At 34.7% G+C, this 26,425-nt stretch overlaps 1 protein-coding gene across 1 annotated transcript in view; it reads left to right on the forward strand.

The window, feature by feature from the left end:
- Positions 1 to 23,178, forward strand: part of LOC132545014 (nitric oxide synthase 1-like) — a 43,326-nt gene extending 20,148 nt beyond the window's left edge. Inside the window, exons 6-26 of the mRNA XM_060208679.1 lie at positions 1,429 to 1,568; positions 2,404 to 2,578; positions 3,029 to 3,130; positions 3,347 to 3,541; positions 3,965 to 4,062; positions 5,477 to 5,621; positions 6,624 to 6,728; positions 6,917 to 6,966; positions 7,383 to 7,689; positions 8,092 to 8,236; positions 8,467 to 8,545; positions 8,861 to 9,054; positions 9,381 to 9,550; positions 12,889 to 13,099; positions 14,602 to 14,689; positions 15,171 to 15,304; positions 15,809 to 15,966; positions 16,242 to 16,433; positions 17,271 to 17,420; positions 18,593 to 18,627; positions 21,991 to 23,178. Of these exons, the coding sequence (XP_060064662.1) occupies positions 1,429 to 1,568; positions 2,404 to 2,578; positions 3,029 to 3,130; positions 3,347 to 3,541; positions 3,965 to 4,062; positions 5,477 to 5,621; positions 6,624 to 6,728; positions 6,917 to 6,966; positions 7,383 to 7,689; positions 8,092 to 8,236; positions 8,467 to 8,545; positions 8,861 to 9,054; positions 9,381 to 9,550; positions 12,889 to 13,099; positions 14,602 to 14,689; positions 15,171 to 15,304; positions 15,809 to 15,966; positions 16,242 to 16,433; positions 17,271 to 17,420; positions 18,593 to 18,627; positions 21,991 to 22,030 (2,913 nt within the window). The 3' untranslated portion in view covers positions 22,031 to 23,178. The remainder of the gene's footprint in view (positions 1 to 1,428; positions 1,569 to 2,403; positions 2,579 to 3,028; positions 3,131 to 3,346; positions 3,542 to 3,964; positions 4,063 to 5,476; positions 5,622 to 6,623; positions 6,729 to 6,916; positions 6,967 to 7,382; positions 7,690 to 8,091; positions 8,237 to 8,466; positions 8,546 to 8,860; positions 9,055 to 9,380; positions 9,551 to 12,888; positions 13,100 to 14,601; positions 14,690 to 15,170; positions 15,305 to 15,808; positions 15,967 to 16,241; positions 16,434 to 17,270; positions 17,421 to 18,592; positions 18,628 to 21,990) is intronic.
- The last annotated feature ends 3,247 nt before the right edge of the window (positions 23,179 to 26,425 follow it).

Genomic DNA, 26,425 nt, shown 5'->3' on the forward strand with positions numbered 1-26,425 from the left:
CAAGATTGTTATTCCGAAAAAGATTGTTTTATATAAATCAATAAAAGCCATTTTAACAGTGGTAATTTAATGAACAAAAATATAAACCGTGGATTCACCGTTAAACTCTGTACTTCTACCCAAGGACGCGTTGCATGACCTTAACCTTATGTTCATTGATTATTGATGAAATATTGGAGCTAAGTGCTGAAATGTAATTAGGGAACCATCATAGCCAGTAGTCATGTTTAAACCTTGTTATTTCTACTGACCCTGATCCATTGCGTTGTAAGACTAGAAGCAGTCACTTAGAGCATTAAACAACAGATCAAAGACATCAAGAATGATTTTAATGTAATTTTGAATCAATGGATCAATTTACGGTTAAAATTCATTGACTTTTGTGAATCTTAGGTTGATGTATTTGTTGAAATATTTTTTTTTTGGGTACGCACTCGCTGACATTGTAATACAATGTAACAATATAACATTATTACAATGTAATCTTTGGTATCATATCATTTTGGGTTTGACACTGCTAACCCTGTTTAACACTGTGTTACTACTTTGTCTGTGTAACGATATGTAGAATTTTGTGTTACTATCTGACGGTATGTAGTATTCTGTGTTACTGTCTGACGGTATGTAGTATTTTATGTTACTATCTGACGGTATGTAGTATTTTGTGTTACTATCTGACGGTGTGTAGTATTTTGTGTTACTATCTGACGGTATGTAGTATTTTATGTTACTATCTGACGGTATGTAGTATTTTGTGTTACTATCTGACGGTGTGTAGTATTTTGTGTTACTATCTGACGGTATGTAGTATTTTATGTTGCTATCTGACGGTATGTAGTATTTTGTGTTACTCTCTGACGGTATGTAGTATCTTGTGTTACGATCTGACGATATGAAGTATCTTGTGTTATTATCTGACGGTATGTAGTATCTTGTGTTACTGTCTGACGGTATGTAGTATCTAGTGTTACGATCTGACGGTATGTAGTATCTTGTGTTACTATCTGACGGTATGTAGTATCTTGTGTTACTATCTGACGGTATGTAGTATTTTATGTTACTATGTGACGGTATGTAGTATCTTGTGTTACGATCTGACGGTATGTAGTATCTTATGTTACTATGTGACGGTATGTAGTATCTTGTGTTACGATCTGACGGTATGTAGTATCTTGTGTTACTATGTGACGGTATTTAGTATCTTGTGTTACTATGTGACGGTATTTAGTATCTTGTGTTACTGTCTGACGATATGTAGTATCTTGTGTTACTATCTGACGATATGTAGCTTTATTAAACATGTCTTTATGTGTGTTTACGTATTATGTTCTGTATTTTCTATTTTTGACTTTAAATAGCTTTGATTTTTGATGTCGTCGTTTAACCTTCTTGCCATTACTGACGTTTCTTTGTTGAACTTTGTTTTAGATCTGTCAGAAGATGGGATGGAAAGGCAAAAACGGCATGTTTGATGTCCTGCCATTAATACTACAGGCAAATGGACTGGACCCAGAACTGTTCGAGATTCCACAGGACCTTGTCATGGAAGTGAACCTAAAACACCCCAAGTATGTAACTTTTAAGCATGTTATGTTTTGACGGACTTAAGTGGTACTTCATAGGATATTTTCTAGGAAGTTTTCTTTAGGAATACATTTGACAGCGTAGTTGTTATTCGGTTATTAGCCTACTGTATAACGTTGTCGCTAGGGCACTTCTCTTGAGCAGAACGCTGGTAGTCTTGGGTAGATTTCAGTTTGGTTTGCATAAATCTTCGCTACAAATCACAGATTTGAAATACGCGAATCGTAATTTTGGTGATAATTTACTTAATTTTCTTGACCCGAAAGTAAATATTTCAGTTGGTTTTTTTTTATCCTAGAAAAAAAGTTTTCGGATGAAAATTGCAAACAAAGTAAACACAGTAACCTGATATTCTTCTATCAAAGCATTAAGTCTCAAAATAGTTAGATTTCTAAATAATGTTAAATGTAAGATGGTGGGCGCCATCTTTCAAATTATTTGCCTTCTTATTTTATTTATCTTTTTGTCTTTGTGAAGTTTTGAGCTGGCAAAATCAAACGAAAACTTAGCATTTCTCGCGATTTTTCCTGACATTGATAGCTTTAACGAGCGAAAAAAGATATTTTCTCTTACAAATATCCTGACGGCTGTAATGGAGGAAGACATGCAGAAACATACTGATTTTGTTTTGCTTTTAAAATTATAATTACTTTCAAAAGCTAATCTTTCAACAGATCATCACCAGATCCAAAATTCAAATATAGTAACAAAGACACGCACCCCTTTCCGGCCAACTTTCATACATTCTTATCCATATCTGTTATTTATATATATGTTTCTTCAATGATAACACAACACACACATATATATATGATATAGGTTCCCGTGGTTTGCCGACATGGGTCTGAAGTGGTATGGTTTGCCTGCTGTCAGCTGCTTATTGTTTGACTGTGGTGGTCTGGAGTTTACCGCGGCACCATTCAATGGCTGGTACATGGGGACCGAAATAGGTGCCAGGGATTTCTGTGATGCGCAGAGATATAACATGCTAGAGGTAACATGATAACAGATAGGTAATCTCTATCTTTATACTTTACCGTTTGTAAACACATTATCTCTATTAACCTCCTCACTGATATTACACCTCTATATTGAGAACTTTGGGACATCCTGATATGGATTAGATTCGAAACTTGTTCGACATGACGATAGGAACAATAACTTTATTCAAATAAGTCGTGGTTTTCTAATACTATACAATGGCTAAATGTAAAGACATGTACATGTATGAACCAATCGTTTAGAATCGTCTTTGCAATCTAACGAAAATTACATTGGCACAAAGTAAGCTTAACATCTTAATATACATTCTTTATAGTCATGGATTTCTCTGTGAACATCTCATTTACTACCATGATGTGCGATGATAGAAAAGAAATATTTCATGTCCGAATGGTCACCGCTAACAAACCCTTATGTATTGATTCCCTGTCTTTTTGCCCAGGTGATTGCGACCAAGATGGGACTGGACACACGCAAGAGTTCTTCCCTGTGGAAAGACAGAGCCCTCGTGGAAATGAACATATCAGTTCTTCATAGTTTTCAAGTAAGCACGGAATCAAAAGGTGTTTTATCTATAGATTGTCAGACGAGAAATATAATCTTTTACTTTCTCCCCACAGGTAAATAATAAATGAACGGAATGGTGCCTTTTGTCTTTATTACTCAAGATAAAACGTCGACAACGAACTATCTACAGTCATGTTTCCTAACGTTATCAGTTCTGTATTATAGATATTGTGATTTATGTTATATTTTCCAGTCCCAAGGCGTGACCATCACTGATCACCATGCCGCCTCGGAGTCGTTTATGAAGTTTATGGAGAATGAACAAAGAAATCGCGGTGGCTGTCCGGCTGATTGGGTGTGGGTGGTACCCCCGATGAGTGGAAGCATCACACCTGTGTTTCATCAAGAGATGCTGCGATACAAAATCAAACCCTCGTACGAACCTATGGTAAAGTTTTTTCTTATATTGAATATGAAAAAGAAGCATTTTCCTAGGAACGGTTTATCACATTATTCAATATCTAATTCATTTTATAACACCCCGACTTCATCGATTAGATATAAATTACACTGAATGTTTTTGTCTACCACCATAGCTATATTTTTCGTCAGATTAGGCAAGGTGTCGATCATCAAAGCACGTTTTATCTGACCAAGCAAGGGAGTGCATCGTGATGTCAGTTAAGATCTACAGATATATTTCAACAGGAAGTAAAATATGTAAAATTAGATGACACATTTTAAACGTTCATCTGCGACTGTACAGTAAAGCCAATCAATCAAAGAATCCAACATTTTATTTAGATGGTTAGAAATCACGTAGCAAATACTGGGCAGTTCACATATTAACAACTACTTCTCTACCAAACAGGAAGATCCATGGAAATCATATGTCTGGAAAAAAGACAGAGACAAAACGAAATCCCTTGACCGGCCAAAGAGAAAATTCGGGTTTAAAGAACTTGCACGGTGAGTACCGGCATAAATCATCGAGGATATTTGATCAGTTAGTGTGATTTGTATAGAAATGACAGAAACTGGGATCGTAAAAATAATTGATGAATCGTGAAGGCTTCATTTGAAGTCAATATTCACAAAGCTAAAGCACATCATGTAAAACCCAACGTACGAATGTACCAGATCGAACTGTATGTTTAAAGAGTAGGTGACATTGAAATCAATTTTGGAGTAAAAAATAAAGACATCCTCATGTAAAGCATTGTTCATTTTAGTGTAAATTGGTATCACAATACCTGTGATTGTCATGTAGGCGATAAAATGTCAACAGTATTGTTTAAACGACTGACATTAATTGATCAACCCTGTCAGGTTCTGTAGTATTGAAATATGAGACCATCGTCAATACCACGGCATCAGATTGTACCAGTTCCTGATTATGGACATCATGTTGACATAACATCGACAGTTGAGAGGCATTTACACACTGTATAATAGGGTACCACTAGGGTTTTATAAATCAGCCATGACGGCAGTTCTGAGTGGTGTTAGTGAATTTGTCCATTTAAAGTATACACGTGGAAGTGGGTGTGGTCAGGGAGGGGAAGGTTACTTCAGTTTATATTACCAAATCCATATCCTAAGAACAGTGTATCGTTAGCTAAATTACTGTCGTTAATAAAACGTCAGATTAAGTATGCCTTCAGCAACTAGTACCCTTCCACCCAAACCCCTTTATGAATAAGATGAATATAGATATGTGATGAGGAACTGTAGAATATAAAACGGGTAAAACTTGTTCAGTGAAGAGGTAACTTCCATTTAACAGCGCTTCTGAAGAAGAGTCTAAAAGGTTGTCTTCTCATCTTTAAACGACGTGTAAATATTGTTAAAGGCTAAAATTGAACAAAGGAAAACTTGAAACAGAGAGCCCTAAAACGTTCAATGGGGGGAAGTCTGGAAATTTTTGTGTAAAAAAGACAAATGAAGAGGGACCTTCAACTATTTAAGATTATATATATCAAATAATGAATGAAACTGTCCAATACAGCTGTTCCGTCCCTCTTTGTTGATGCTAGGGGCCTTAGGTGGGATGTTTAGATCAATATTGGCCAATACAACTCTTAAAATGATGGGGAGATGGACTTAACCCTATAAATTTCAAAAGAATTCAAGTTCATGAGTATATTCTGAACTGTACCACTATTCAAATGAATTCAAACGTAGCATGCAGGTTAGAAGTCATTGGCCTAACATGCTACTGTACTTTACAGTCAATCTGAGTTTTATTATAGTTTTAACAGTGGCCTAACCCAACCTTAATAATGATTACAAACGACCTAAGCGGACTTGTTAGGGATATTGACTTCATACCAAGACGATCGTATGTTGAATAATTAAACATTACATTGTTCTTTTCTTGTAGGGCTGTGAAGTTCTCCGCCAAGTTAATGAATAAGGCTCTGGCACGTCGTGTGAAATGTACCATACTGTACGCTACAGAAACGGGTAAATCGGAAAGGTTTGCAAACACCCTGTGTGAGATCTTCAAACATGGATTCGATGCGAAGGTAAGGCATTGATTTCTCGAACATTTCTGTTTGTAGTCTCCAAAACATTTGATTAAGGAACCATTCCATTATAGGGATAAGTTTATATATATATATATATATATTAACCTGGTTATTTGTCTAATAATTAGAGAACTTATGGTGCAACTTCAGGGAGCCGTTGTATAAACAAATAATTGAGTATTTAAAACTAAACACAACCTTCTGTTTATTTGTGCAATATCATCAAGCTAGAACCTTTTAACCACCATGTCTTGAAGTCTAGAAAGGAAATCGATCTCTCGATCACATCCTTAGAAGCCATGGATATACCATTTTTTACAAGTGAATAGCACCGTTTTATACTTACGAGTTAGAAACAATGAATCATACTGCATCATACAGAAATTTCGTCATTCTAGGACTCGTCAGTGATGCTAAGGGCCTAAATGTTAAAGCCTAAGAGGTGGCTAAGGAAAATCCAAAGTTATCGAAAGAAAAGTCAAAATCTAGATGCACTAGTCCCATTATTGAATACATTTTGTAATTTTCATGTATCTGATAATCTAAGAGCAACTTCAAGTGTATGTGTATATTCTGAACATAGATCATACTGAGAAAATATCTAATCTAATTGTAAATATAATGTCAACATGTTAGCTATTAATATTACCTTTTGTTCAAAGATGCAGCGCTCGTACAACAAAATGTCCAGAAAAAAAAATTTAAAAAAAGGAAAAAATAGTCTCTTCCAATTTACTCTCGAAAATAAAACATTTTCGAGGCATGGTCTACATCTAGTCTCAGTTCATATTTTGTAAAAAGGTCCATCAAGTGCTATCCATAACTGATGGAGTAAAGTGTCCCACCCACAGTCACGGTAGCACACAAAATGGAGAATTTCGAATATATAATGAATGGTTGGAGTTAAAGTCTATCTAAAGTATCTAAGTTAGATATTCAATAAATCTAACGATATCCTTTTCAAACAGTAATTTGTATTTGTTCTTTGTCCTCTCACAGGTCCTCAGTATGGATGCGTATGATTTCATTGACCTTGAACACGAAGCACTCGTCCTATTTGTGTCCAGCACATTCGGCAATGGTGATCCTCCAGAAAATGGAGAGGTACTGTCAATCGTATCTTCGGAAATTTACAAATATCCTGAAATCGGTCCACATAATATTTTTGTGCTTCATGATAATTATTCATAGATATTGCATTAATTAATTCTAACAATATACCTACTAAACGACAATACAGAATCCAAATGGCTATATAGAAAGTATGATTGATTTTTGTTTCCATTTTACAGAGTTTTGCCAAGAACCTCCACGACCTCAAAAGTCCCAAGAATGCAAAGAAGTAAGATGAAACCTTTCTTTCCTGTCATGTACCGAAAAACCCAACATTAAGTTTAAACATTGGAAAAATGACACTGTTACTAGGATTTTATTACACATAAACACACATTCGACATTAAGCCCAGATACATGCTAAAGGTCATTTTAACGACTGTTAATGTAATTATCATAGTCCTGATGATTAAGGAAGTACTTACAGATATTCGTCTAATAAAGCATGTACGAAAAGACTACATCTCTTTATATATAAGATATTGTAAAAATCTGTACCATACAACTTTTCTATGTTCTCGTGCTTTTGCGTGATGCCAGGGCTAAAAGTATTGTACTCCAGGATGTTAATATCATAATATGAATATAACGTGTTGAAGTAATTCAAAGAAAAAGATAAACTGGTATCCTGTATTGTATCTACAGTGGGGAGAGCGTGTCGATGTCCTACTTCAGGATGAGCACGGCCAGCGATACTGATTCACCAATAGAAAACAAGGAGAAAGAAGATGAGGATGATAATTTGAACGCCGAGACAGGCCCTCTCAGTAACCTTCGTTACTCTGTGTTCGGCCTAGGATCCCGTGCCTATCCGAACTTTTGTGCGTTCGCTCACTTTGTTGACAACATGCTCAATGCTCTAGGAGGCGAACGGATAAACAAGATGGGAGAAGGCGACGAGCTCTGCGGACAGGAAGAGTCATTCAAACTATGGGCTCAAGATACATTCAAAGTATGCTATTAGATACATTAACCCTCAACACCCGCTTTATAGTGTTGCCACTCTGAATTGTTATAATCGTGTCAAGGTCAAAACACTCAACAACACAATGTAATAATTTCTGTCCATAATTGATTTCCTTTTCAAGAGATTTACTGACTTCACAACCGATTGTTGTATCAGTCCATATATCAAGGTGGAAGGGAGACAACTCCGACATAACATAATCGATTAAATATCGTTTATGTAGACACTTCGGAGACACACCAGGGGATGTTATATGAACCAACATAAATAAGTTTTGTTAGTTAAAAGAATTTAAAAAAACAAACAATACCACTCACTTTGTTATTAAATTGTGATTAACTTACCAATATATTGTCCATCTATCACCTTCAATACCCCATTTTGCAGATGGCGTGCGAAACCTTTTGCGTTGGCGACGCTAACGCAATCCAGGAGGCGACAGGTGCACTCTCCAGTACCGACTTCTCGTGGTCCCCTGGAAAGTTCCGACTTACACCAGAGGATAATGACAAGGAGGTGGACATCACGGGATGTAAGTTACGATCAGTGCAGATTTATGTACCGAATCAATGATCAATAACTGATATTGTGTTACATGTAATGTTTCCTCTGACAGATTCTCGTGTAAAAGTTTTTCGTGTCAAAATATTTTTCAGAGGAACAATATCGCTGTACGTTTATGCAAATAACGCTCATTATGTTCTGTATGGTAACGTTGTATGACGGAAATGTTTTCAAATTATGAGCTTTAACTACTTCCAGCTCTCACTAAACTCCACGGCAGACAAGTGCAGTCCTGTAAACTGATATCCATAGAACAACTACAGTCAAAAGAGTCAAGGTACCTTACCATAGCGTGAAAATTTCGTTACATGTCAAGTTCTGGTTAATAACATAAGGCATAAATCTGTAATATTTTGCATGCATCATAATAAGCTGTAAGCAGTTGTTCCTATCTATCTGTTTTGATATGTGACGATTTTTTAATGATAGGCTTTAAGTTATCTATCGATGATGAAGACTTGTATCTATTAATGTAATTGATTGTTTTACCTTCTTCGTCACATTTTGTTTAAATGTAAAAGTACCTAGTAGTTTAGTAAATAACAAAAGCTGTTTGATTTATTTTAAATGTTGGTATTTTCCTGTTTACCAGTCGAGAGACCATGCTTGTTAGACTCGACACAATGGGCGCGGAGGATCTTAACTATGCTCCAGGGGACCACATAGCAATATTCCCAGCCAACTCCACTAAACTTGTGGATGGTGTTCTCTCAAGACTGCACAACGCTCCACCCCCTGATCAGCTGATTAAGTTGGAAGTACTCCAGGAGAGGACAACACCCTTAGGTATGCAGATTGTTTGTTGATTTGTGACAGGCCAGTCAGTGTAACTCAGCATCTTTATACACTCCCGCGCTACGTTATATTAGCATTACAAAATTGGACAGTGAGTATATGGAAGGTATTTCATAATACCTGTTTAAATTGGAGTGTTTCACTTCTTCCGGAACATCTGGCCTTATTATACTTGTTCTTCCTCAATGTTCTCCATGTAGATATTCTTTTGTTCGTATCCCCCTAGGATCATCAGTTTTCAGTTTGATTTAAACCTAGATAGTATGTCAGTATTATCTTTCCGTTTTAATAAAGGACAATTTTCATTTTTGTTTTAGGGACGACGAAGAGTTGGTGTCACTTTGAAAGAATCCCCGTCTGTACGATGCGAACAGCCTTTGCGAATTTCTTGGATATAACTACACCCCCATCACAAGCGTTTCTGCACCTACTGGCTACACAGTCTTCGCGGGATGTGGATAGGATCAAGCTTGAAAATCTAGCTAATGTAAGTGTTTCTGTTGGTATCGCATAATGTATTCATATGCCGACACCGAAATTGGATGGTCAGCAATCACATTCTGAAACACAGTTTTCTTAAATGACCCGTTATTAGCAAAAGTTCGATATGTATTTTCAATATTCTGCAAATTATTTTAAAACTTTGTTTCGTACATTTATGTACAAAAAACTTAATGGAAAGTAAACCATTTAGTTCTGATAACGAAATTTTGGAGTCTTATTATTATCATTCCTGATCTGTCGAGAATTGACATTCCCTCAGAACAGTTCTTGCGAGAAAGAAGGTCATAGTTGAGAAGCCCTGTGATCCTTCCTAAATTGAACAAAAGTATTTGTATATTTTGGTAGAATACCATAGATTTAAAATAGAATTATACAATGTACCAAGAATCTTGATTACTTTATATTCTGTCTTTCTTCTTATGCAGATTATTTTAAATAAAATTTGATATAAGTTTGCTTAAATCATCAAATCATCTTATTTCACATAAAATTTAATTTCATAACTATCATTTATGAATTTATAATGTAAAGCTTCAAGTACACCACACACTGTTAAATGTGAAAATCCCAAACACAGTGAAATGTAATTGAAGACTTCAGTATTGCATTGTTTACTTTCAACCTTCTTTTCAAACTTTTATTTTTGATTTCAACATATACCACTTTGTAAAGAGTTATGACATGAACAACTAAGTTTGACTTCATATTTAAGTAGTAACATTAGAACATAACATCTGTTTCAGAAAGCTAATAAATGTCATGTTGTCGAGATATACTTTTATTGCTTTATCTGTATTGTACACTTCCATATTTCAGTTGTAATAGTACATGTGTAAAATAAATGTCGTGTTTCAAGATTAATTGTGCAAAAGTTTTTCAATAAATCATAAATGGTAGAGACTACATTTAAAGACATTTCCACTGGAATCCTTTTTAATTTTTCCGTTTGCAATAGATTATTGTCGTTAATACTTTCCATCAATTTTAAAATTTCGTTTCGATGCAATGATTCCCATTTTCATTGTACTTTAGATTGGTAGCCTTCGTCTGATATAATATTTGTCATGTGATCGGTTTTAAGATTTCTTTGTTAAATTATATCATTTAGATATTTTAGAATCAAGTTATTCTGTCATTACAAAGTAATGGTCACCAGCTTACTCAGGATTGTTTCCCTTCAGTTTAATTCATACATTGATTGGTTCTAGAGAACTCTGATATCCAATTTTCTATTTCTGTTAGTTTTTGTAGTCGTATATCTAGTACAGACGTACATGTTTATTGTGATACTTCCTACATATCCGTTATCATAGCTATAGCTTTAGTCCAGTTCTTAAATATTTGTTTTGAAGATTATTTTCCACAAATCATTTGTCTCTGATACCGTTTTTTTACAGCGTTGTGGATAAGGTATTTACAGAACGTAGTTACTTCAGTAATAGTGGTCTATTAAATTCTGATATCTATAAATTTTGAACAACTAATACGAAGGAATTTATTAACATATTTCTGAAGCCAATATTTGTCCAAGCCATTTCAGGTTTGTTATACTGAATTCTTAATTTTATAGATTTTCTGTACCTCATTGTCTACAGATCACCAGCTGTAATGTTTAACCCATCCTTGGATTTATCTCTGTAACAAGTTTATTTGGATGTTTTAATTACCGTACTTTTCCAAAGGAATTAGATTTTATCTTTGTACTGTATACAGTGTCTTAGCTATCTCATACCGTACAGCGAGTAATTTTCAGTCCAAATTTTCGCGCCATAAACGATCGAATTCAAACAAATTGGATTTTCGCTATACGGATAACATTAACTACACACAAGTCTCATTATTTCATGGATAAATTTTACTACGAAGTAACGAAAATATCGTTCCCGCGAAAATACCCGGCTATATGGCATGTAACTGTCGAAAATATCAGTGATGTCATAATTATCTTTTTTCCTTACAGAGTAAGACTGCTTTCTGTCCCATTTGTCTCGCAGTGTGTTGATTCTTTGTGTCAATGTTGCACTCATGACTCATTCATAATGTTTTGAATCGACTTTATTTTACCATTCACTGGCTATATTGGTGGTCTTTTTTCCAAAGACTTAAATACATTCCTTTTGTTTTCTGGTAATTAATTATTACACCAGAGGCATCTTTTTTATATTTGTGAAGTGTTTTAAAGATTTCTTTTTGATACCTACAATTATAAGTTGACATCCGCAAACATACTTATTTTATTTTTTTATGTAAGTGACAAGCTAATGATTCAGCTTGTATGATATAAATTACTAAATTTTGAAAAAAGTGAGAAACCAATTTGTTATTTAACTTAAAGTTTTGATGCATAAACCAACCTTCCGTATTTTCTGAGTTAGAATACACAAGTAATCGTAAATTTTCTTCAATGTTCCCGTTTGTTACCAACCGTTTGGCTTGACTGTATGATATTTGGTAAGAACGTTTTGATTCTCATTGTTTTATTATCAAGAAGGTGTTGGTTGATGATTTCTTCACATGTTCAATTACACAACACAGTTCTTATATTTTTGTTTACTCTCTGTTACTTTATTTGTCTGAAATTTTTATGAAGTAGTAGTAATTTTCATAAAATTTTGAAATCATGGCACCTGCACATGGGGATGTTTTACATTAAATTTGTCAATTTGTACGTAATATCTTTTTCTATTCGAAGCAAATCACCATTTTTTCTCATCAGCACTGGACATTTTTTAATATTTCATTCACGTCTTTTTCAATTACACCCTCTATTGTAAATAGATTTGAATAAAAATGTACTTGTTCCTTTGATATGTCTTCAATGTGATGTATACATGTTCCATATTTATATAGCAAGGCGCCCAATATTTTTATCCTTGTCTGCAGTCATTATAACTTTTCCTGCATACAAAGAATGACAAGGCGTACTCAATAAGGAAAGGAAAACCCCGTCTATAGATTGTGCAATCTTTCGAAAGAAGAAAACTGAATAATCTTACTTCAGTATTACAATCATTTAGATTGCATATCAAGGATAAGAATACGGACCTCCCTTGTTCATATCGGATTTATAAACTCCACAAGCATTTTGCTTTATTTGCCTCTTTATTAATTTCAGTTTTCTTCTAAAATTAAGATGCAAGTAGGACCATCCCCCTCACCACCGGAATGCTCGTGTCTTATCTTAATATGACTATCAATATTTTATTATTGTTGTTGTACATAATGTACATATATGTTATGTGTTATTATATGTAACTCGAGTCTGTGACTCAATATGTAAACAATGAGAAAGGAAATAAAGACTCTAATTATTCAACTCAGGATATTCACGCGTACGAGGACTGGAAGGCGGAGGCTCAGCCAAACCTAGTGGAGATTCTGGAGGAATTCCCCTCTGTCAAGGTCAACCCGTCCTTGCTGATGACGCAGATGCCGTTGCTTCAGCAGCGTTTCTACAGCATCAGCTCCTCCCCACAGGCTTATCCCGGGGAAATCCACGCCACAGTCGCCGTGGTTAGATTCCAGACAATGCGTAAGTCTATAATAACAATACCCGTGGTCTTACCCTTACGCCACAGCCTCCGTGGTTACATGTCATACAATAGGGAAATTCACAAACTCAGAAGAGTTAAATCAATTCACAGTTCTCCCTGCACATTTCAGGGGTCTCCATGTAAATGTTTTTGCCCAGGTTCCGATTCCGAGTTTGAATTAAGATCCTGGAAGACACAAGCGAATGCCACCTATAAATAGATAAATAGAATTAGCTACAGTAGAGAAAGATTATAAATTAAGCTGCATCATACAGGACTCATCAGTGATGCTTAGGGTCTAAATTTTATAACCTAGAAAGCTAATTATAAAATATTAAATCGATCAAAAGAAATGTCAAAATATAGTTATGGCGGTACACTAGACCCATAATTCAATAAATTTCATAATTTTGCTACATTCTGATATTATGGAAGCGTACTAGTACTGACATACGTAGTGTAAGAGGTGGTAAGGAAACGACACAGTTTTCGGCTGTTACTATAATCATATGTATATTTAGGTCGAACATAGTGTGACGAGAAGGTAGACAAATTATAGAAAAAAGTACATACGATGATAACAATGTACTTTGTCTGATGAAGGTGACTATCCAAACTCTTTCAATTCAAATTTTCTACTGGTTGTGTTATAGAGAAAGTATTCCCATGTACATGTTCAAAGGGAAGCAACTTATCTAAAATCTGTGTGATTTAAGTGGATGGTATGATAGAACAGTCACCTCTTGAACAGAAGATTTTATATAAAATAAGTATGGTATAAAATGAAAATGTCTGTTTTATTGTTTAAAGTATAATCCATTGAAGGGGCACTTGTTATGCGTTTTTACCAGAAAGAGTCATTTCGATTACCGTTATAAAGTAAAAACTGGCATAATTAATTTTAAACTTTCACTGGTTTTCATAAGCATTACGTGTGGTCAACAGCAAACGATTATTTGTTTCAAGAAAAATAATCCTTCTAACACTTGTTTCATATTCTTGCGAGAACAAGCATTATTTGGGCTATATAACCTTGAGTAATTTGTACAAGTGACTGTTATTTTAACTGGATACCAAGGAGCTGTTTTTAGTTGTCTCTCGGAATGTAGTTTTGTTATGTGTTTTTTAAACAAGACGTATACAGAAATTGATATTGCAAAGTAGAAAATGTTTTTAGTTGACATGCAGTCAACAGTACCATTTTTATCTTTTATATTTTTGAAAAATTTAAGCCATTCTGGAGAAGTCATGAAATTATTCTTATATTACTTTCAAGAACAGTAATACAGAAAAACAAACTGCGTTTTTATTAACTTCATATTTTTCGAAACAAAAATGATTACATAATTGTCAATTTTCATTTGCAATAAAATAATATGGATTGTTCAATAGTACTTCCACTGTTAGGAAATAAATCCTTACCAGAATAATAAGTTTCCATTGTTTTGGCACTGTAGGTATACTATATTTTTTCATAATTTTGATAATAAAATCTTTCCAGGTGGTGTGGGACCAGAACACGAGGGAGTGTGTTCAACGTGGCTAAGCAGACTACAAGTAGGGGATAATGTGCCTTGTCTTGTGAGAACGTGAGTACTTCAGCCCAATTTACTGCACAAATTTTAAGAGAATAACTTATTATAGGAATTTCATATCCACTAGATGTCTCGTCTTCTATTTTAGCTTTTCCAAGGCTTTTTCATTGAATAACTATGTTTCAGTTTTTGTTCGTTCATACATAGCAAAAAGATAACGAACAGAAAAAAATTATATTATCATGAACAACTCTACAAATTTAGATCATATTCGCATTACAGCATTATAACACGCAATTCTAGATATAAAACATAATATTAAAAAAATTTCTACAGATTCGGATTTCAAAATAAGGCAAAAACTACCATTAAACTTCAAGACCATACTTCTGTATTTTCCATTCAGTTCAATGTATCGATTCACATTATTATCGATACAGATTGATATTTATCTTGTTTAATGAACAGCTTCTATGCCAGATTTAGGATATACTGACGATATAACAATAACTAATGGTTTACTACGATTTATCAGGGCACCTCAGTTCCATCTGCCCGAGGATGCCACCCTGCCAATCATTATGATTGGCCCAGGTACTGGTATAGCGCCATTCAGAAGCTTCTGGCAGCAGCGGAAGATCGACAGAGACATGTTACCGGAACCTACACGTAAGTCTCGCCGTATTCTATGAACGTTGTTATCGACGTTTTATGATTCATGATTTTCAAGCTGTGGATTCGATTTGATTTTACTAAAACTGTATCTTAATTTTAATTTATAATGGTTTAATCACAATCTGTAGTCAATACATTGAATGGTGTGAAAGCTACATGCTAAACTGAATGTTAATGACAGACCAGTTAGATGTCATGGTCTAATGTTCCCAATCACAATTACGCACGTCAGTTACAGTTGTCTTCATACACACGTATAAAGAAGAAAATATCATAAAATATATACGAAAACAATTTAATAAGAAGCAAATATAAAACAAGGTAATTGGTAGCATTTCATCTCAATATTGCATTGTGCTTGTATTTCTTCCCGACATTTGATTGTCAAGAGTGCAACTATCGCATTGTAAGGGAAGATTTATGATACCAGACTCAAGTGTGTTCATAAAGACGTGCAGTGTTTTTAATGTTTCATAACAAATTGACTTTATTTTGCAGACGGAGAGAAGAAGGGATGGGGAGAGTCATTCCTTTACTTCGGATGTAGGCAAAACGACATTGACCATATATACAAGTCCGAGTTGACCCAGGCGGAAACTGATAAATCTCTTACACGTGTGTACACAGCTCTGTCCCGGGAGCCGGGGGTACCCAAGGTAAGTATAAGGAGAGCTAGTGTTCAACAGGTTAAATTTGTTGTATTAGTGTGCTGATACTTTTATACCTAAGTAATAATCTTTTAGTTTAGGAACAGGAAACAGATAACTGAAATTGACTTGTCATAACTGGGATAAGTTTGGAGCCAAAGGCTATCACGTTTTTCTCGGATCTGGAATACACAAGAAAAACTGTAATCTGTCATAAGAATTTCCCTGTGTTGGGGTGTTTATGGTTTGCATTTCATTATTGAAACCTTTTTAATCATCTACAGGTGTACGTCCAGGATGTGTTGAAACAGAACGGGAAGGAGGTGTTTGAACAGATTCTACGCCGAGGAGGACACGTGTACGTGTGTGGTGATGTGCAAATGGCGAACGACGTTTCAACAACTCTTTGCAAAATCATTCAGGAGTTCGGAAAATTATCGGCTGAGGATGCAAAATTTGTCATGCTAAAATTAAGGGTAAGTCAAACAGAAAAAATTCTAACAAGAAAAGTCACATTGAAGTTATACGGTTAAGTAAAACGATTGAAAGAAGATCGTTATAGTTGTCGACTAAGACCGGTCACCGTCTTTACTTTACGAATGTTATGTTCGTGAGAATATGACATGTCCTTGATTTATTTAGTACGTTGCGGTATTGGTCTCATTTCCGTTGTGGATTTGTTCCAGTTACCCTTCGGTTTTACGAGATTTTAGCACAGTACCAACGTGCGTATTTACATTAAACTTTTCGGTTTTCTCAGGCTGTGGTGTCAGTCCAGATATCTCGCCACTGGTTATTTCATTATGACATTATAACATGATGACTAATGTCACTCTAACCTCTAGCATCCTCTTCTTCCTAATGGCACTCGTAATACATAGGTTTCTCACCAGTCCAAGTGCCAACTGAAATATTCTTCTCATCCCTTGCTTTGTAAGATTCCGATATCATAACACTAGGTTCTAACACGCTATTTGTATTGTGTCAGACATCCTTGGGTCCTGTTTCTTATAGAACACCTCCCTGTGAGAATTTTGACATTCATTTAAGCTGATTTGGATTTCCTAAATTGCTTCTATGTTTCAACAAATTAGGAGGCAGTTCGCATCATTGATAGGTCCTAGAAGGACGAAATACCTGTATGATTCCTCCTGTATCCATTAAATGAATTAAGGGGCTATTTACTTGCATGTCTTTTTACAATCTTCTTCTCTGTCGAGAAAGACGTGAGGTTCTAGTTAAGGAGAGTATCTCCACAGATAGATGACGTACAAAAAGGAATAAGATAAACAACATATCATTGTTATTCGTAGGAGGCCAATCGGTTCCATGAGGACATTTTTGGTGTTGGTATCAAGTCTGAGGCAACTGCACGTGACCAGGCTAAGCGTGCATGGAAATATATCAACGCTGCGAGTAAGCCGACGTCGGGTAAAGAGGTCGTCACCCCAATACCTGCTGCTGTGAGTATGCTGACATATCGGTGAAAGCTCATTTATTTAATGTTAAGTCACTGATATTGTAATGTTTCATGTTATCCTAAAATTTCCAAACAGCACATGAATATTTTAATATTGTGATGTCTTCCCTTTTGAATAATAACATATTTATATTTAATAACATTGTCATGCCAATCCATGTTATTACATTTAACTTTATAATTCCATTCCATGTAAAGATGTCATAATGCGCACTTTTAAATATATTTTAAACTTTTAACTTGTTACCTTCTATCTTCTTGTTAACGTTGTTGCTATGCAATCCCTTGTAAATATTTGATAATTATAATTTAAATTTGCCATACATTCCCTAGTGAATATTTTACACAACAAACATATCGTTACGTCTTCACGTTGTTATGCCAACCCTTAATAATACTTAACGTAACATGTGTGTGGTTATGTTTTTTCGTTGATATGTCAACCCGTATACAAACTGTACGAAACATATATATGATTATGTTTAACGTTGTCATGCCATCCCTTGTAAATAATTTACTTATATATATATGTGAATATATCTACACATTTATCCTTTTGAACATTGTAATAAATCCCTTGTAATTAGTTCACAAAACCATATCGTCGAATTTCTTTTACGCTGTTATTTCGATTACAAGAAACTTACTTTATTGTAACGTTGTGATCCCGTTCACTGCAACCACTCTGTAGCACACTGGTATCAAGATTTAACCTCTTCTCTAAACATATAACTTTTATCGAAATGACGTTCATACTGCACGAGCCAACAGATATCTAACAGGTTATTAGTATTAACTTCAAACTGACCTAATTAACAAAACAATACACAAATTTACTTATACACCAGCCATTAATATACTCTCAACATGTACGACAGTGTCACTTACACAGGCAAAATAACAGGAGAAAACATCATTAGTCAGATAATGGTATAGTATCTTAACATAATTAGGAAGGATGAAATTAGTCAGATACTTTGCCGATTTCACCAATGAAAGGAAGACATTTGAATATTTGCATTATTCACAGCGACAAACAACAACGTTTTGGTTGTTTGATATTGAAAGCATAAAGTTGTGAGCATTTAGTTTATGCAGTTTCTGTCAAACAATCCTTAAATTTTGAGAATCAATATTCAACATTTCAATTTTCAGGGCATATGTTGTTTATTCCCGTTTTTCAAAACAAGGTTGTATAGCACGAGAAGCGAATCGTGTACCAACTTTTCACTATATAGCTATGCTGATTATATGCAAACTACATACATTGTATCAAAGACATAACCTTTTGAATATAAATCATGTACAGTTAACAACCTAGTCTTATAATATGATCTGAATCTATCTAGATAATACTCCAACAGACAGTTAATATCTCTTCGCTGTCAACACGTATTTTAGATTGGTGATGTCGTATTCAACTGCTGGTGCTCATTAAACAAACTTTTCATTTTGAACAAGCATTTTAAGATTTTTTAGTTATCGTGATCTTCAGATTGTAAAATTATCTCCACGTTTGATTTGGTATTGAGTCATGTGAATGGTAAACGTAATCAAAAGATATTTCGTGAATTCAAACCATGGAAATGTCTCCGTACATTTAAGCCATATAAAGACTTCGGTCAGGAGAGAATGTACTAACCACACGATTTACTATATATATTGTAGCACCTGTTTTGCATATCCTCAGTAATGTTTGAGTAGGAATACAATATAAACGTAAACATAAGCGGTTGAATCATCACCAGTTATTAAACGTGTGTAAAACACTCAGTACAATGCCACATTGTGATATATGTACTTTTTAAAAGCTAGTCTAACAAGAGAAATCTATTTCTGCCTTCACCAGAAACAAGGCTTGAGTCTTTGTGGATCATATCCTAACACAAATGACAACTGCATATCTAGTCTAACTGGTGATATAACGTTCTGCTTCTAACAGAAATATAAATGTTCATCAAAACAACTTTTTCCTTCACGTGCTTTCATATCCACACCAGGTTTACATATACCTTTGTACGTACATGCGTCTAGGATTTGTATCGTGACCTGTAACAATGCTTTACTCTGAACATATCATTGTATTAAGTTATATTTCATTTAGTCCGACCTAACGGAAAGCTGAGATGAAGGTACTACACAGTTCACGGATAGCGTCGTTTTAGAGACACTGTAACTTAGATCTGCAACTTATCCTGTTATAATAGGGAGTTTTAATTTGCCTTTTTTATTATTACTTTATTTATTTATTTATTTTTGCTTCCTTTTCGTTCGATCGATGTTTCATCTCATATTTCATTTTACTACAAGCAGTAGTCTAATAAGTTATCTTTTAATTTTCTCCTTCTACATTCTGAAACGTTTCTGTATTATCCATGAAATAAATATCACCCGAATTTAATGAAATATAATTGCAAGTGACCAAGAAAAGCGCGAGCGAGGCCAGTTGCAATTTCAAAGTTGGCTGTATAGCACTGCTGTAAAGGGACGGTAGCTGATAAATGTAAAGATTGCATTATAGTTAAAATAACTGTATATCATTATCACACTGTTTTTAAAACCGTTAATTATAGAATGGCTGAGTTACGTTGAGCAAAGGGTGGGCGAATTGACTTAGTTTTTAGTCCTACTTGTTGTATGACAGATGGATGTAGTCCCCAGTTGATATACAGCTGTAGTATGACAGATGGATGTAGTCCCCAGTTTATATACAGCTGTAGTATGACAGATGGATGTTGTCCCCAGTTGATATACAGCTGTAGTATGACAGATGGATGTAGTCCCCAGTTGATATACAGCTGTAGTATGACAGGAGGATGTAGTCTCGAGTTGATATACAGCTGTAGTATGACAGATGGATGTAGTCCCCAGTTGATATACAGCTGTAGTATGAAAGGAGGATGTAGTCTCGAGTTGATATACAGCTGTAGTATGACAGATGGATATAGTCCCCAGTTGATATACAGCTGTAGTATGAAAGGAGGATGTAGTCCCCAGTTGATATACAGCTGTAGTATGAAAGGAGGCTGTAGTCTCGAGTTGATATACAGCTGTAGTATGACAGATGGATGTAGTCCCCAGTTGATATACAGCTGTAGCATGAAAGGAGGATGTAGTCCCCAGTTGATATACAGCTGTATTATGAAAGGAGGATGTAGTCCCCAGTTGATATACAGCTGTAGTATGAAAAGGGGATGTAGACCTCAGTTGATAAATAGTTGTAGTATGAAAGATGAAAGGAGGATGTAGTCCAAAGCTTATATACAGTTGTAGTATGAAAGGAGGATGCAGTATGAAAGGAGAATGTAGTCCCAAGCTTATATACAGTTGTAGTATGAAAGGAGAATGTAGTCCCAAGCTTATATACAGTTGTAGTATGAAAGGAGGATGTAGTCCCAAGCTTATATACAGTTGTAGTATGAAAGGAGGATGTAGTATGAAAGGAGGATGTAGTCCCAAGCTTATATACAGTTGTAGTATTAAAGGAGGATGCAGTATGAAAGGAGAATGTAGTCCCAAGCTTATATACAGTTGTAGTATGAAAGGAGGATGTAGTATGAAAGGAGGATGTAGCCCCATGTTTATATACAGTGGTAATCTTTACTTACAACAACAGAGATTTGTGGTAGATATCGCGCACATAATCAGCATTATAAATGAAAGACAAATATCCTGATATCATATATATAACCATTTTTTCGTTAGAAGTGTTTGTATAATGCATTCTATGTTTGATTCAGGATTGCCATGCATGAGCTGTAGTACCTTTTTACGTCCTTGACTCACATGCACTACATTACCTTCTCTTGAGTTAACTCAAAATACCACCTCAGTTTAATTTTTAAATATCAATTTTGAAAATGAGCGAACTTCAATTAATTATGTAGCAGGAGCATATCTCAATTTTATCTATATTCAAAACATTTGTTTCGACCATTTTCATTTTTAGTCGCCAACGTAATCTTAATCAGCAAAGTGATTTTCTGAAACCACAACGAAAACAGTACCAGTTATTATAGGGTGGTAACTAGAGTTAAACGCGGTCTTGATAAACATACCTTTCTTCTTTATTTCTGTTTATCAAACACTTATTTAAACAATCACGTCATCTCTTCCTTAACGTGACTGTATTATTTTGAAATCCATACCTTCCTTTGCTGGATTTGTATAAAATCTATCAATCACTTATTGCCTTCCTGTATCGGAACATTGCATGTTTTTTTACCTAAACTTATGTGTCACCATAATTTCCATATCCTGCTTTAGATATCACCGATATATCCTGTTGATCTTGTATTATCATGACAATGCTCGATTTAAGCAATCTGGGCTATGTAAAGTGTTTAATATTTACATTTTTCTATCTTGAAGCAATGTGAATTCATCAATAAACATTAAAACTGAGTGTTGTGTTACGTGCTTAATTAACGAATTAAGATTTAAGACAAAAGTAACTTTTCGATATTGCGTAATTTGCTTCGATTGGTTAAAGTTGAATTTACACATGTGCATAAGTTTTTATCAGCCTTGACAATTTCTGTTTTGTTTTTTAGGACAAGCGTACACCCCGTGGAAAACCCCGACCCCCCTTAAGACGAACCTCCATACAGCTTTCATCACCAGAATGATTGTATTAAGCCAATTGTGGGAGGGCAATCATGACGAAACATTTTCCCACGAAAAACAAACACATTGACATCAAAGAAGAAAACTAAAATATAATCGTCATTTGGATTGATCTTTTTCTTCTTACAGGAAACATTTCGATTTTGTGCAATGATCTATCTATCATCTTGTAATATTTGAATGTCAAGCATGTGTATACAGCAAGGTATTTTTAGATATGTGCTCTTAACGCACCGCTTTGATTTCCATATTCTATGTTCAAATCCTACATATTATATCATATTAAGAATGTGAGAACAGTTATCTGCGACTAAATATTAATCATATACAACACTTAATATCTCCCGCGCAAACTGCATTACAGTAGTAAAAAGACATAATGTTATTCTTGAACAAGGGAGATAATCTGCGACTATACCTATATTTATCGCGATTCAAATATCTGAATTTTGCCACTGGTTTTTCCGATCGTAAGTAACATACCCGGTATTCCTTCCTAGCTTTAATTCTAGTTGTATAGATTGTTTCCGGAAATGTTATTTATTTTTAAATATTCGAAGTTATACCATAAACCTAATTTTTTTATTCCTGTGATATACGGCATTTTCTATCTAGATGATGTCTTGGCAGGATTTAGTGTTCTTACTGGTGTTTATAACAAGTCCATTAAATTATATATATATGTATGTGTTCGCAAACTTAAACAGTCTGTAAGAACGGAAATCAATGTTTTATTGTAAACAGGTTGTATAGAACGATATTTCAGCTTTATACCGATAGATATTCATTATCCGCACAATACAGTTAATAACGTGTAGTCACAGAGTTGTCGGTATACTCTTTAATCTTCGTCGGCTTAGTAAGGCCTTCTTATGTTTACAGCTTTTTAAGTCATTTAGCATTTAGGTATCGGTATTATGTGCAATGATACGACTGGGTTTTGTTAGTATCGTGTTTTTTTCAATCTTTTTATTATATGTCAGTACTTATGATCCGTGTCCAGAAATTTATTTAGCAACAAAGTATATTTACATATTTTACATTTATCATTGTTAAAGAACGCTATTTGTCCACTGAAATATTTTACTATAGTTTTCGCTATGTCAGTTATGATATATATGATTTTGTGTTTTATTTAAATGGAAATTATTCATCTATATTACAACATGATTGTGGGCTAAGAAGCCCTCGCTAAACATTAAATGGTCCAATTTGATTTCAATCAAAACATATTTGTTTCATGACGAATAATCTAACGATGGAACGATTAAAATCATAATGTCTCACAGTAATTTAAGCAAGTTATGAAGAAACGTTCTCGCCTTTAACAACAATGGTCTCTTGTTTTTACCCCATTTCGGAAGTAAGATTTGGCTTTATCATTCATTTAAGGTATCGTTTAGTGTTCTTTGTGTTGTTAGGAAAGATATTGTAAATACCATACATAGAGTAGTGATACAGACAGTACTAAGGGATAAATGTTTTCACGTTGTGATATATACAATTAAACGGAAAAGTGTTCATATGATCAAGAAATCGACATCGTACAGTTTTTTTTTTGTTTTTCATAACATCCCCATATTGGTGACCATAGCGATGTCGGCATCCCATATGTTAGTAACATAGCGAGGTACCATATGCTCGTAAACATAACGTTGCCACTAGTCTTATGTTGGTGATGTCAGAAACCTCATGCTGGCAGACAGCGATGTCAGTACACTATACGATTTCAGTACTTAAATGTTCGTTAATAGCGATGTCAGAACACCATATATTGGTAGATGTAGCAATGTCAGTACACCATATGTTGGTAAACGGCGATGTCAGTACACCATATGTTGGTAGACAGCGATGTCAGCAAACCATATGATGGTAGACAGCGATGTCAGTACACCATATGGTGGTAGACAGTGATGTCAGTACACCATATGTTGGTAGGCAGCAATGTCAGAACACCATATGTTGGTAGACAGCGATGCCAGCAAACCATGTTGATAGACAGCGTTGTCAATACACTATATGTTGGTAGACAGCGATGTCAGAACACCATATGTTGGTAGACAGCGATGTCAGCAAACCATGTTGATAGACAGCGTTGTCAATACACTATATGTTGGTAGACAGCGATGTCAGAACACCATATGTTGGTAGACAGCGATGTCAGCAAACCATGTTGATAGACAGCGTTGTCAATACACTATATGTTGGTAGACAGCGATGTCAGTACACCATATGTTGGTAGACAGCGATGTCAGCAAACCATATGTTGGTAGACAGCGACGTCATTACACTATATGTTGGTAGACAGCGATGTCAGAACACCATATGTTGGTAGACAGCGATGTCAGCAAACCATATGTTGATAGACAGCGTTGTCAATACACCATATGCTGGTAGACAGCGAAGTCAGTACACCATATGCTGGTAGCCAGCGATGTCAGTACATCTTATTTTGGTAGAATGCGTACTGTACATAACTCGGTGTAAATGTTTTTTATTTCTAATTATATATTTTTACATAATTCATAATCAAATGTTAATTAATAATTTAAAATATAGTATTATTCTAGTGTGTACATATGATTCAGTTATATTTGTCCAAAATCATGTACAAATATATCGTTTTATTCTCTAGCAAAATTAGTAGATATCAGTTGATGTACTTGACATGTAATTGTTCATGCTTAAAAGTCGAAAACAAATAATCAGAGAATTTCAATTTTGGATTAATATCGTTAAATTTATCATATTACAAATATCGTATACATAGGAACGACCATTGTCCACCGGCACAATTCCGGATTTCGTAATCAGTTATTGTTTTTTATGTTAAGTTCACGTTTGAATGATAATGGTTTATCAATCATAAATCCTTCTGAAATTTGTCTTTCTCGTTTGGCGGTATAGGGAATGATAAAATGAGAAAAAAATCGTGAAGACTGCTTGAGAATACCTAAGCTGTTGATTTAATTAGAAGTAATTGGAATGAAGTAATTCACGCGTTCTGGAATAAAGGAACAAAGTCATTAAATCAATCTTTGGTTAGAAAATAATAAGGTTAATATTCTGTTAACAGCAACGGTTCAGTGTCAAATAATAGGACCTGATTCTTATTGAATATCGTGCGAGATGTGTAAAGGAAAATCAATCATCATGCTAAAATATTTAAACGGAATGTAATTGGATATTTTCAATATTGTTGGTAGTTTTAGAATATTTTCCAAATGAAGTGTGTGACAAGGTACCTTAAACTCTCTACTCTGAATCTCTTCTGCATGGTCAACAATTTTAATTAAATTAAATTAATATTTGTTACATTTTTTTAAACTAATGAAAGAACCTTTTTTAAAATACATAAATTAAAATATTTGTTCATAAGTTTATAAAGCTATAGACACCGATGGTAAGAGGTGATTCTTCTACTGGCGCGTTTTAATAAATTGTATTAAAAACACGAAAAACTAAACTGTAAGGTTTTGAAACCAAACGCGGAGGCCTGAGGATTTTAACATCCCTCGAATTACTACTATAGTCAAGTACGTTTCGATGATGTATCTATATAAAGTACTTTATTGTCTAAAATGATCAGATTGTAAAGAACTCACTGATGACGGGAAATAAAACGCTTACTTGATTAATTCAATTAATGTTGAGGCATCACAATTATTTTTCAATATACCCCTACCCGTTACCTCCAACATTTACGTGCAAATGAATTCCACCATTTTCGTTCAATGCGTATAACAGTATGCGAGATTCATATCAGAAATTCGTTACTTAAATAGGTTTTCCCCTTGATTCATCACCAGATCAGTTATGGCTATGTTTACACGGAGACGCAAGGCTTAGATTTATAATCTATCGAAAAAAAGACTACTGAAAGAAAACATGTTGAACCTTCCCCGTCTGTGAAACCTCCTGTCTTTGTAATTAACTTCTATCAGCAAAATAAAAGTTCTTACTTGTGAGTCTGATTTGTCTGCTTGTTGTTATTCATCGTCATGGTTACAGTCTTTAAGTCATGGTTGTTATTAAAAGGAAGATGTCATACAATTGAAAACTGCAACAAGACAAAAGAGAACATGTTCTGGGTACAACAGAACAGTCATATCACTAAAGCCTGAATGTAGAACTCCAGATCGGTGAAATGAATACGGAGGGAGATTTTAAACAAAAGCGGGGTTTACACACAGACCATTGCAAAAGTACAAGCAAAAAATGGTGTTTGCAAAAGAGAAAGCGTCTACTGCTTCGTCTACAACTCTCGCCATGAAAATCTGTCCAAGTACCGCTATGGTCAACAAGGAGAACCAAATACATATAATTACAAGTATGAACGAAACCATGAGGCACACTAATGAG

This window comes from Ylistrum balloti, unplaced genomic scaffold (assembly GCF_031769215.1).
Source record: "Ylistrum balloti isolate Yb309-2 unplaced genomic scaffold, AGI_CSIRO_Ybal_v1 Utg369820, whole genome shotgun sequence".
Classification (NCBI taxonomy): Eukaryota; Metazoa; Mollusca; class Bivalvia; order Pectinida; family Pectinidae; genus Ylistrum; species Ylistrum balloti.